Source organism: Clytia hemisphaerica, unplaced genomic scaffold (genome assembly GCF_902728285.1).
Source record: "Clytia hemisphaerica strain Z4C2 unplaced genomic scaffold, Clytia hemisphaerica genome assembly, whole genome shotgun sequence".
Lineage (NCBI taxonomy): Eukaryota > Metazoa > Cnidaria > Hydrozoa > Leptothecata > Clytiidae > Clytia > Clytia hemisphaerica.
The window spans coordinates 122136-134327 of record NW_027103905.1 but is presented as its reverse complement, the minus strand read 5'-3'; the positions used below and the strand labels follow the sequence as shown (position 1 = coordinate 134327).

General features: G+C 35.8%; 1 protein-coding gene across 1 annotated transcript; it reads right to left on the bottom strand.

Annotated features, from left to right (window-relative positions):
* Positions 1-701: 701 nt before the first annotated feature.
* LOC136808974 (phosphoglucomutase-1-like) lies at positions 702-10354 on the bottom strand. The gene is made up of 11 exons (XM_067065547.1): positions 10065-10354; positions 9305-9386; positions 8412-8492; positions 7840-8103; positions 7642-7734; positions 7291-7388; positions 6883-7081; positions 6473-6680; positions 6132-6306; positions 4537-4671; positions 702-1031 (listed from the first exon to the last, which is right to left on the bottom strand). Exons 1-11 carry the CDS (start codon positions 10299-10301, stop codon positions 942-944), a joined length of 1662 nt encoding a protein of 553 aa, XP_066921648.1. The 5' UTR covers positions 10302-10354; the 3' UTR covers positions 702-941.
* Positions 10355-12192: the final 1838 nt, after the last annotated feature.

Genomic DNA, 12192 nt, shown 5'->3' with positions numbered 1-12192 from the left:
AAGTTTGCGCATAATCAGGGTTTTAACAAAAGAATTTTTGTCACAACACGCTAATTATGCAGATTTTTTATAGCGACAACAAAAGAAACCTATTTACTCGACATAAACTCCCTTAAGGGCAAGAGACCTGGTATATGACAAGCCGTTTTTCCATTGTTTTCAAGAAGCTGTTTTTCCATCTCTTTACATTCCTCTGTGCGTTTTTCCAGAATTTTTCATAAATAGTTTAAACAGAATCAATGGCCCAGCACTTTTTGAGAGTGTAAATTGACAAAGGTTTTCGCCAAAAAAGGGGTGTAATAACTGGCCATTACGTGTTCTTTGATTCGTTAAGAGAAGCTTATGGTTTGATGGGCATTGATATATGGAGAGTAGTGTTTCTTCCCTACTTCACACACTGACCACGCCCTTGAACTTGTTTGTTACCTTACAACTGTGCTATGCTCAAATGTCACGTCGGTTATCTAGACTTACATTATCTGAATCCTGGTCAGAGTTGGAGCAAATCTCCTCGATTCAGCTCTTTCTACCCTTTGGTTAATAAGCTAAATAAGCTAAATAAAGTGTCATTTTTTTGGAAAAGACTGAAATTTATATATCAAGAAGATTCTACTCCCCTAGATCATTCTCAAAACAAAAACCAAAACAAACAGAAAATCTTAAACTTGACGAAAAATGAAGAAAGCAGAAACATTTAGGAATTGAACTTTTCATATAAATTTTGCGATAGAATAATAAAGCCTAAAAATTCACATCTTTTTATACAAAATAGTATTTGGCATAAAAATAATTCTCTAAATTTTCAAAATAATAATAACAATAATAGAAATGCACTAAGAAAAGAAGCTGTAACGAAACTGAAAAATCGTTTCTTTTGTCTCCTTTGGAATTATCAAAAAAATCTAATGTTGCCGTCATAGGGCGACGGGCAGTTCCAGTATTCAAGTGATGACGGTGGGCTCGCTGCGGCCGGTCAACAACACAAGATTGGAAATTTTCAAAGCCATATCCACCAAAGGCTTCAACATTTCCTGAAACAAAAATCAAAAATTTCCTTGAGTCCCTCTTCATTAGACTAGAGTCTACTTGTCACTGAACTTTGCTTTTTGATAATTTAAAGGGCACTGAGTTCCCAGTGAAGTAGACTAGGAGCACTTGACGAGATCGAAAACTCAAAATTGAGAATTACCATAAACTAAACAGGCCACTTAATCGCGGCATCCAGTCTATCAAAAAGGTTTAAGTGGACCCGGGCTACAATGCATGCTTTATGGAAATATCAAAATTAAAATTTGATTGAATTGATTTTTTTTATTTCAATTTTTAATCATTATTTTATATCAATAAGGAAATAGTATTTAATTTAAAAACATATCTCCCGGTGATATCTACACAACAAATTTTGCTAAGAGCACAAGCTTTTTGATTTTAATAAATCATTTTCAAATCATTTTCTTTTTAGATTTGAAAATGATTTAATTAATAAAATCGAAAAGCTTGTGCTCTTAGCAAAACTTGTTGTGATATTAGTTGTTTTTAAATTAAATTTCATGGCAAATGTTCGAAGAAATAGTATTGTGGTTATAGATACAACAACACGAAAACTTGAAAGAGCAAGAAGACAACTTGTACGTTAAGGAGCGATGAATATCTTTAACATTTTGCCAGTGCTTTCCATCATACAAGGCACTCGATCTTCACTGAGTCCTGGTGGAGAACCAATGCTTATGGTAGGTCTTTATCACCAGTGTACCGTCCAACAAAATGTCTGCCAAAAAGCTGTCCAATATTCGTTCAAGGAAAAAGTGCAAAACTGGAAAGACTTTTTAAAAGAGAAAGACTTCGACCTCGTGAATGGCATGATATCGATGAATGATTTAGAGATGAAAAATTTCACTTTCTGTGAAAAGGAAGAAGCGACGAGGTTAGCGTTGCATTTGAAATTAAACCAAAGTTTCTTTGTATCCGACAAACATCAGAAACCACCCCAATGGAACAAAAACAAGATCACAAAATGGCAATCATCATCAAAAATCATCGTCCTCTTCATCAATGCACCGCTACACATCTCAAAACTTCTACAAAAACTCTTCCTCGATGAACATTTTGTAGTATGGCTGTCTAACCCTGATGTTGACATAAACCCTTCCTTGCAAGGAAGGAATATTCAAAGTAATAGTAATGTTTTTGAAATAAATGCAAACAAAATGTTAGATTATATGTATTGGGATGCCACTTTCAACCGGTTCGCTCATTTCCTACTTCTTTATATCGAAGATGATTCAATTTTTTATAAAATAGACCTCGAGTATATCAAGAGAGCGATCAAGGAAAAGAGAGATCAGTTCAAAATATGTCATAAGTTTTTCACATTGAACATCACAGACGAGAGAAATGTTGAGAATCTTTTGAACGAGATTTGGAAGGAAGATCCACCTTTGATTGTCGTTATTGCTTCACCGGAATTATCATGGCAATTTTTAAACCTTTACGACAAATACCATCAAACCACAAAGCAAAGAATAGGCAAGAAATTATGGTTAATGGATCTCAACCACCCACAACAAGTGCACCAAACTGTGACTTTCAATTACAATTCAAATCTAATCAGCTTTACGGCAAGTGGTAGCCATATCATCTCATTCAATAAACAAGAATTTTATGACGGATCGTTCAATGACTTTCTTCTTTCTTCTTTAAATACAGAAAATATGGCAAAGGAAGAGCGAAAAAACACTGAGTTGATTTCAAGTTACAACTGTATCGCTTCTTTCAACAATCAATTGTCACAAACACTGTTATTTGTCCAGATGTATAACAACCAGATGCAATGGATCAAATATTACAGCTTTCAGAGTTTCAAACGATACCTTATCAAAAGGATGATGAAACTCTCCAAAAGCAAGCGCGATTTGAGGGATTTCAAAGAAGTTCAATGGGCTTACGACTCCAGTAGATACATTGCTTTTGACGATATTAGTCTATTTTCAAAAGATTGGAAGGAGAATCATTTCTGCCCTGTACCGGTGTGTGGAAAAGGCAAAGATAATCATTTTGGAAAGCTTCCTTACCCAAAACTTGGACCTTGGCATAACGACTCTTATGGGTGGTATTGTGAAAGATGTCCAATCAATTATTACCAACCAAACGCCACAAAACGTCAAGCAACTTGTGTGAGGTGCCCTCCATACACACTTTCAAGGGAGAGAAGAGACACTTGCTATGATCCTTACAAAGATGACTTCGTTTTATTTGACAATCAAATTGGATTGAAAATAACGTTATTGTTGTGTGTGATTGGAATATGTTTTTCCCTCTTTGTGTTGATCACTTTCACCAAATATAGGAGAACCGTTGTGGTTCGTGGATCACACTTTCCCATTACGATGACACACATCTCCTGTAATCTCATCTTCTTCGCTTTCATGACATTCAGAATATTCCACACATCGAAGGTGATATGTTTGATGGAGGTGTTGGTTTATTCAATGCTGGTATTCTGTCCTTCTGTGTTGATTTTCATCAAGTCGCAAAACATATTGCAAGCTTTTCAATCCAAAGTTCGATTGACGTCACAAATGAAAAGACGGTCCTTCATCACGCAGATTTTCACAGTGCTTGTACTTTCGTTGTTCAGTGTTTCTGCTGTTCTACTAAGCCTTTATTCGACACCTGCTTCCCTGGAAGTCGAATGGCGCCACCTCAAATACATTAGAGCATATTATTGCAACACATCACCACATATTACGATACAAGTCGTCTTCATCATTTCACAAAATGCTTTCTCGACCATCCAAGCTTATCGAGGTCGAAACCTTCCTGGACCTTTCAATGAAGCAATGTCGATCGTCTACTCCTCCTTTACAAACATTGCAGCATACATGACCTACTTTCCACTTCAATTCTTACAAAAAGACAAAGACATCAGAACAGTTTCTCGAATTTTGATCATCACCATCGCCAACCTGTTGTTTATGATGATATTCTACAGCAACAAACTTTACATCATTTTCTTTGAACCAGAAAAGAACACCAAAGAATACCTTCAACGTGAAATGTTTCAACTCTCAAAAGATAAAGTCAACACACAAATGAGGAATAAATGATTCTCCACATATATTCATAATGGTTCATCGACAACAACATATGCATAAATATTTACTTTGTAAAAATGACCATCCTATTTCTCACCTTCAAACTAGAACACATGATTTACGAAGATTATAACTTTTTTTGTAAAGAATTTCATATCAGTGAACTTTTTCTCAAAAATAAAAGAATTTCTCTTCGTTTCTTTTAACCCTCCCAAATTTGCTCAATATCATACAAAACCCGATGACATTTTGTTGGTCTGCAAATTTGAGCTGATATTGTGACTTTCCACACTATAGTTGAAAGCTCTACTCCTACGTACATTACGTTAAATTCTTATGTTAATGCAAGCGCTCTTTACGTTATGGAGAAGGTCCCAAAAGAAGGATTGAAAGTGTGTTCAAAATACGTGGTTAATCAAAAGGAGGAGAAAACCATGGTCACCTGTGTTGGAGTTTGGAGTTTGCTATCTTCGTTACAGAAGCTTTCGATGTAAAGACGAATAGTGGCGCCACTTGAGCCTGTTCCACTCAAACGAAACACCAAGCGTGATCCGTCCGTGAAAATGATGCGAATACCCTGAAATGAAGAAAATAATGAAGATAGAAAGAATAAACCAATGAAAAGGGTTTACCCTTCTCTGAAACTCACCTCGGTACTCTGTTAAGGGGGGGAAATGACTAACACGTCCCGCTACTTCGAATTTAACCTTTACCACGCCGAAGCCGTAAATTTACGTTCTAATATATAGCCGAAGCCGTAAATATACGTTTTTCATGGAGTGTTAAGAAAAGCCGCCCTACCGCCTTAAAGACGCCTTTAAATCCCGGGAAATGTCTTATATGACGGAGAGAAAATGTAAACAAACTATTTTCAATAGTTTGAAACCACCTACTTTCGATTTTAACTGTCAAAACAAACTGGAAAATCAGGCAAAATATTCTTTTGGAAATTATGAGCTCATTGACTGCTGTAACTAACTTTTTATGTTTATTTAGTGGAAAATGGTTTGTTTTATTGGTTGGAAATGTTATGTATTGCTTGTTTGTAGTTTAGTCAGTGTTTGAGGTAAGTTTCTGCCTCCTTATTCTTTAGTATGACGGTACATTAAGGGTGAGGACTGGAGGCTTGTCGGCCGTCATCGACCGTCACCGAAACCCAAACTAAAGGCTTCTGATAAGGCTGCAAAGAGTTTCAAAGTGTATATACTATGTTATTTCTATTGCTTTCATGCTGGTTGATGATAGGAAAGTCATTTTTAGCTGTTTTTAGTGATATTTCCCATAAAAATTACCTCAAGGGGCCTCTGCCTTACGTGCCTCTGATTTACGTGGAAATTTTCTCGAAAACCAAGGTTTTCTAAAAATGAATTCTGCCTTTTCTAGTAAAGGTATGATTGTGATTTTTTGGCTAGCAGTTGTAGTTATAATGGTGGAAACAATGAGCCAGAAAATTATGGTATCGCAAATGTTCTCCCCACTTTTTTTTTAACCGAAACGTAAAATTTTGAAAAATATGACAAATTGCGTTTTGAATTTTTTTCAACTCTAAGGCAGAAGACTACTGTGTCACCATTGATAGAGGAAAATCCTTTATTTTAACATTTTTGGAAAGCAGGATAGTTGGGCTTTCCAGATTGGGCTTATTTTTTTTAATCGGTTTAGTAGATCAAAAGTTATGAGGGAAAGCGTAAAACTGTCATTTTTCCCAAAACGACAAGGCGTGCACGGGGTGAAGTTCCCAGAGAGAAGGCGTGGTAAAGGTTAATGCAAGTTCCTTATAACACAGTTTAACGTTTCATCTATCTGCCAAACTATGTTGATAACTGTTAATCGGTTCGGTTCAAAATGCGCACATTGATACAATATTAAGATAATAATAATAATAATAACCGTTCAGTAAGGTCATTACTGAGAAGAGTGTTCCAAGGCTAGATTTTGCGAGTCGCATGCTTCATTCAAAACGTATCATGGGGGGTAAACGATAGCCGCAATGTTCAGTAGTGTTAATATTTGAAATTTTGATGTTTTAGTACTCACTTGTTTTTCTGTCACACTCTGATCGATGGAATCTTCGAATCGGAAATCATCCATCAATTGAACTGTATACTGTTCACTCATTGCTTGCCCAACTAAAGATTGATCGCTCGCTAATTGTCGTAGGTTGGTCATCATGTCGTTTGCTCCTTTCGATTCCACATTCTCGTAGTCGTATCTACAGGCGGATAAGTGAAGACTGGATTTCAAATGCTGAGCCAATAAGAATAATTTTTATGATTTAGGTGCTATTTTTGGTAGGCTAAGTCTAATTTGAGCAAAAAAAACAACCATTTCATCATTTTATTTTTCAAAAATCTTTGCGTCTTCTTGTAATTACTCACCTAGTAAAGAAATTGCGTCCATAGGTCTTCCAATGTTCCTCGACTATCTGTTGAACAGAATTTTGTTGGTTTGCCAACAGACTTAGCCAGGCTAGAGCAGCCCATACTCCATCCTTTTCACGAATGTGATCAGAACTCGTCCCAAAACTTTCTTCACCACAAATCGAAAGTTGATCAGCGTCCATTAAATTACCGAAGAATTTCCAACCTGAAGGAAAATACCATTAAAGAAAATGTAGTTGCGTACTTCACTCCTTTAAAATAATGATGTGATTATTTTCTACATCATTATTCAACAAATACAAGCTGTAATCTTTTAGTTAGATGAAAATAATGGATATCCATAGTCCTATTCACAACTAGAAAAGGTAAACGATAACGGGCAAAGAGTGACAGGAAAGATAGGCTACCAGTAGGGACTTCATGGCATTTGACGCCACATTTTTCAGCTACTTTATCCAAAGACGACCCAGTGGGCATACTTCTTGCGAAACCTTTGATGCCTGTTTTCTTGAAGTAAGGGATACATTGACAATGTGCAGCAATGATGGCCACAGAGTCTGAAGGGTTGACGAAGAAAGCCTCTTTGCCAAGAATCATGTTCCGGTCCTGAAACGTGTGGATGAAACACAATTAAGCCAAGTTGAACATATCAAATGTCAGTCACCAGGAACACTGCTGGTGACGAACAAATTAACGAACATGGGTCAATTTAAAGGACCTCCAGATGGTCCAAAAGGGATGGTATCAGACCAAAATGAATATTTTCTAAAAACGGTATGATCAGGTGATCACGTTTAACGAAATATGCTACTTACGCCATCGCCATCAAAGCAAGCACCCAAATCATACTCTCCTTTCTTCATCATGTCAACAAAGTCCGCTGCATACGTCATGTTAGGGTCAGGATGGATACCTAGAAAAGATTGGTCAGAATTTATGTAAAGCTTGGGAAAAAATCATCATGAAAAACAAAACTACAGTACAGACTGGACTGTTTTTTGGCCTCTACCATTAAAGAGTTTTATTGAAATTCTGGAAAACAAAGGTACAAAAAGTAAGATAATTTCTGTAACATTTCATATTAACCTTGGAATCTTTTGAAAATTTTTATTATAAACCCTCACGGCATCACATAAATACAAGAAAAAGGTATAATATAATCTTACCACCGAAATCAACGAGGGGTGTGCTGTTGATGACCGAGCCTTCTCCTGTTTCCAGTTCCTTCTCGAATATCTTCTTCAGATAAGGTCCAGTCACTGAAAAACATTAAACCTGGAGGTAAAGAAAGACCGGAAAGACATTTGATGACAATTGGAAGGTTATTACTGTAAAGCTTCGATTGAAAACATCATAAAGATCACCTCCATTCATGGCATTGACACAAATTCTGAGGTTTTGTGTTTTGATGTACTCTCTAAGCAGCTTGAAGTCATAGATGTCTTTCATCATGTACAGATAATCATCCACACTGTCAACAATTTGCACCACAAAGTCTTTGCCGTTCACACGAAATCTCTTTTGACCGATGCGACTGATGTCAACCTCCACTTCTTTGCAAATTCGATACTCCTTGATTTCAGAAGAATGGCGAAAAATCTCAGACGTCACTGCTTCTGGTGCTGGTCCTGGAGATGAAATAAAAAGACAAATTCTTTCAAAAAGGTGGGTTGAGAAATCCTTCGTAGCATATTCAGTTCATTATTCAGACAAAACTAAAACAGAGTCCACATAAAAAAAAATTCTATTTTTTATGATTACAACTCGAACCAATCAACCCTATTTTATCCCAATAATATACTAACTGTTTATGAGAGCATTACCAAAGAATATTGACCAGTTTGCAGGAATCGAGAACCTGTTGAGGTAGGCTTAACAATGTTGTTATTAGAACATTTTTTATCAGGGAACAAATTGGTCAAGGCTTAAAGCGTACCTCCGTTTGACGTGTTGTATTTGATTCCAAAGTCTCCCTTAATACCACCAGGGTTATGACTGGCTGTCAAAATGATGCCACCTAACGAGATGAATTTAATATGTATTACATTTCAACTTTAATCTTAGAAGAAATAAAATTTCATTCATTTCTGGCAGAGGTTTGTAAATTTTTAAGAAACAAGCAACATGCTAATTAGACCTGCCTGGTATAGCTAGTGGGAAACATGCTGAATGATGATGAAAATGTTCGAACGAAAAAGAAAAGAAAACAGCATAGCATAGAGATGCGTAAGCTTAAAAACATGATGCAACTTGATTGACTTTGGCTTTCCGATATTTTAGAGCTAAGGAGCCCCAGGGAGTTTTGGGCAGAAACAAAAAAATCTCATTAAAGATAAAATTGAATGAAGCAACTTCCACAAATCCGAAATTTTGCCCAAAATTTGAAAATCTTGAATGTCTCACATTTTAAGGATTACCATTTTGCATAACTGTGCAAAAAATCAGGAAAAACTAATGGGCCAATTCTGAGAAAAGTTAGTAACAGACGAACGAACGGACGGACGAACAATCGAACTAAGGTTAAATCAAAGGACCTCGGTGGTAGGTCAATGAATTTTCTTTATAGGATAGGATATTATATTGAACTTGATAAATATCTGTAGAGGTTTTAATTTATTGCACTTTCCTGTACTTTCCAGAAAATATGAAAAACCCTATAAAGAAGAGATCCAATTTTTGGAGATCAATCTCCCTTCTTCCAGGCAATTTCAAGAGCCAAACTATTCTTGAATAAAAATTGACCTGCTCAACAGACATGATTTCCTCTGTGTTTCCTGAAAATATGTAAAGAACTGATACGTTGATAATGAAAATAATTATCATGCATACCTATTGCTTTTCTCATTCTAATCAAACAAGAAAGTGCAGGTGTTGACAGGATGCCATCTTGCCCAATAATCAACTTGCCAATCTGTAAATTTCAAAAGCAAAAGCAAGAGTGTGAATATTGTGATATTATTAATTGATGTAATGAAATTCGGAAAAAAGAACAAGGAAAATTATTTCATAAATAAAACAAAAACTCCAGATTTCTCCCCTGGATTAAAGGCTGGATTTCTGAGCTGACATAAATCATACTATTGATAATTTGCCTTCCATACATCCATTATCATTATCTGTATCAGCCTGGACTGGTCTTAATGAACACTGTCTGGAAATTCTCTTTGTAACTTACTTAGGCCGATCCCACCCCACTTATCCAATTCAGGATAAATATTGCAGGTCCTTGAATGTGTGCTGGAATGTACACAGAATCACTTCCAAAACAACATGAGAAGAATAATATTTGGTAGTAGTAGGCTGAGCATCAAGCAGAGAGTCATCAAGTACCATTCTGGGAATCTTTGGTATGACCCAGCTGGGGAGTGAACCCACAACCTTGCGCCCCATAGCCAGCTGCACGCTAATATTATTTAGGTTGTTTTTCATTGATCCTTAGACCTTACATGGTAATATATGAAATATATGATATGAATATATGAAATTGCCTAATTTTCCTGATCCTGCGCCAGTCAGTCCCAGCATTATATGCACTGCCAACTATCCGACAAAATGAAGAAGTCAAACAGAAGTTTTTTAAACTGCATACCTTGTTTGCAGCAGCCATTTTAATGATTGTATGAACACTCTCTTTCATGAAGTATCTTCCATCTCCACCAACCACTACAGTGCGACCATGTGCAGAGTGGCCAACAGCATTGAAAATAGATTGAGTGAAATTCTCCACATAGTTTTCTTGAACAAATGTCTCAGTTGGTTTGCGCAATCCAGATGTACCAGGTTTTTGGTTATCAAATGCCTTTGTTTCTATTACTGATACTTCCATTTTTTGGGTGAAATCAGAAAGAAGAGACTAAAAAAAAATAAAAACATAAATCTGTACCTTTATACTTGTTTAAGTGATGTTTTTGTGGAAGAGGGCATATTAAATTTCTAGTTTGTTATTTTTGATTTTCTTAATTTATTTGACTGATCTGTTATTTTTTCTACTTTTTAGACTAGATACTGCTCAAAGAAATGAGCGAAAGATCTCGTTAATGTATAGTGTTTTTCCCTGTCTGAAAAATGCATAATTCAGTTTATTTGGCCGCTAATTTTCTCATTCTGAAGCCTTTATTCCGAAAAATAGAAGGATCATAAAAGAGAAAGAAATTGATGCACTTCTCTGAAATCACAGCACATGGGATGTAAAAAGGTATTGTGAAGTAAATTTAGTAATTTTCTAATTTGCCATTATGGAACATGAAGAATTTTTTTCTATTTGGACACATCATATTTCAGCGCATAACACATTATTATAGTAATTTCTAATTGGCTAAGTAAAGTGTTTGTCTCTAATCATGATATTGCAAGTTTGTGGGAACCTACATTTTACACAACGTGGCAGAAATCCCAAGAAAACGTGATGTCAGTTTATATTGTGATGATGGCCTAATGGTTTTCCACAATCTGAAAACAAAGATGCCCAATCCACACGCCAAAAAATTATCAACAATTTTTCAAAACCATTGGATTTGATATTGAAATAAACATCAACCTGAAAACGGTAGATTTCCAAGACCTAATGTTAGAGACCTATCCACCGAAACTAACCAACCTTACAAGAAGACAAACAAGCCCTCAAAATGAATTTTTGATAACTTTTTATTATAATTTTACAAGCTTTTACGACCCTATGACTTGTAAAGATTTGAATTTTTTTCAACAAGTTAGAACATTTTGTATAAAGCTAACGATTAAAGTAATTAACTTTAAGTACAACAAAGAGTGAAGTTTTAAAAATTTTTGTTTGGTAATTATGAGTATGACATTGGAAAGACAAAAATATCATGGAAGGGTTGTTTACATCATAGGGGTGATAAGTCACAGTGATATATTTTCTAGTGATGCTTGTAATTGTAAATCATTTTTCTTTGCCTTCACAGGTACTCTTCATAAGATAAGCTCCAAACTCTGTTTTGCTGCCTTACAATTCAAAAAGAAACCTAAGTCACCATTTCATGAGATTTTTGGTTGTTCTGAACATCTGGCTTATTGCCTCTCTTTGGTCGATTAAAAAATAGCTTGGTTGACGTCATCCTGACTTTGAAAAAGAAGGTTGGTCGGTCAGTTGGGGTAAAAAAATTTACCGTTTGAAAGATATGGCTTAAATCAGCATCTGCACCCGCTGTCTTGTTATTAAAACACTTTGTTGGTAATAATGCCCTGTTTTCATTATGCCAAAGTGGTTCCACTTGGTAAGTAAAAGAAAGAAAAAGAAGGTTGGTTGGTCAGTTGGGGTAAAAAAATTTACTGTTTGAAAGAAATGGCTTAAATCGGCATCTGCATCCGCTGTCTTGTTATTTTAAAAAAAACACTTTGTTGGTAATAATGCCCTGTTTTCATTAAGCCAAAGTGGTTCCACTTGGTAAGAAAAATAAATATTTAGGGAAAAAATCGGTACAAACTGGATTTCCAGCTGAATTTGAATGAATGTCTGCTTGAGCATCACTGGCTACACGGCTGAGAATTTGTAAACGGCAGAGAGTGATGGTCAGTTAGGAACGTTTGGCAAGTTCCTGTACGCGGCCGTTACCAAAGAAATCATAACAGCACTCATAAAAAACTATGTTTGCATCTTTTTTTTACTGTTTTTTTGCCTAGACCTTATAGCAAACATGGTATAGTCATTACAGGACGATTTTGACTTATTTGGGCATTACTCTGAAAGTATTAAT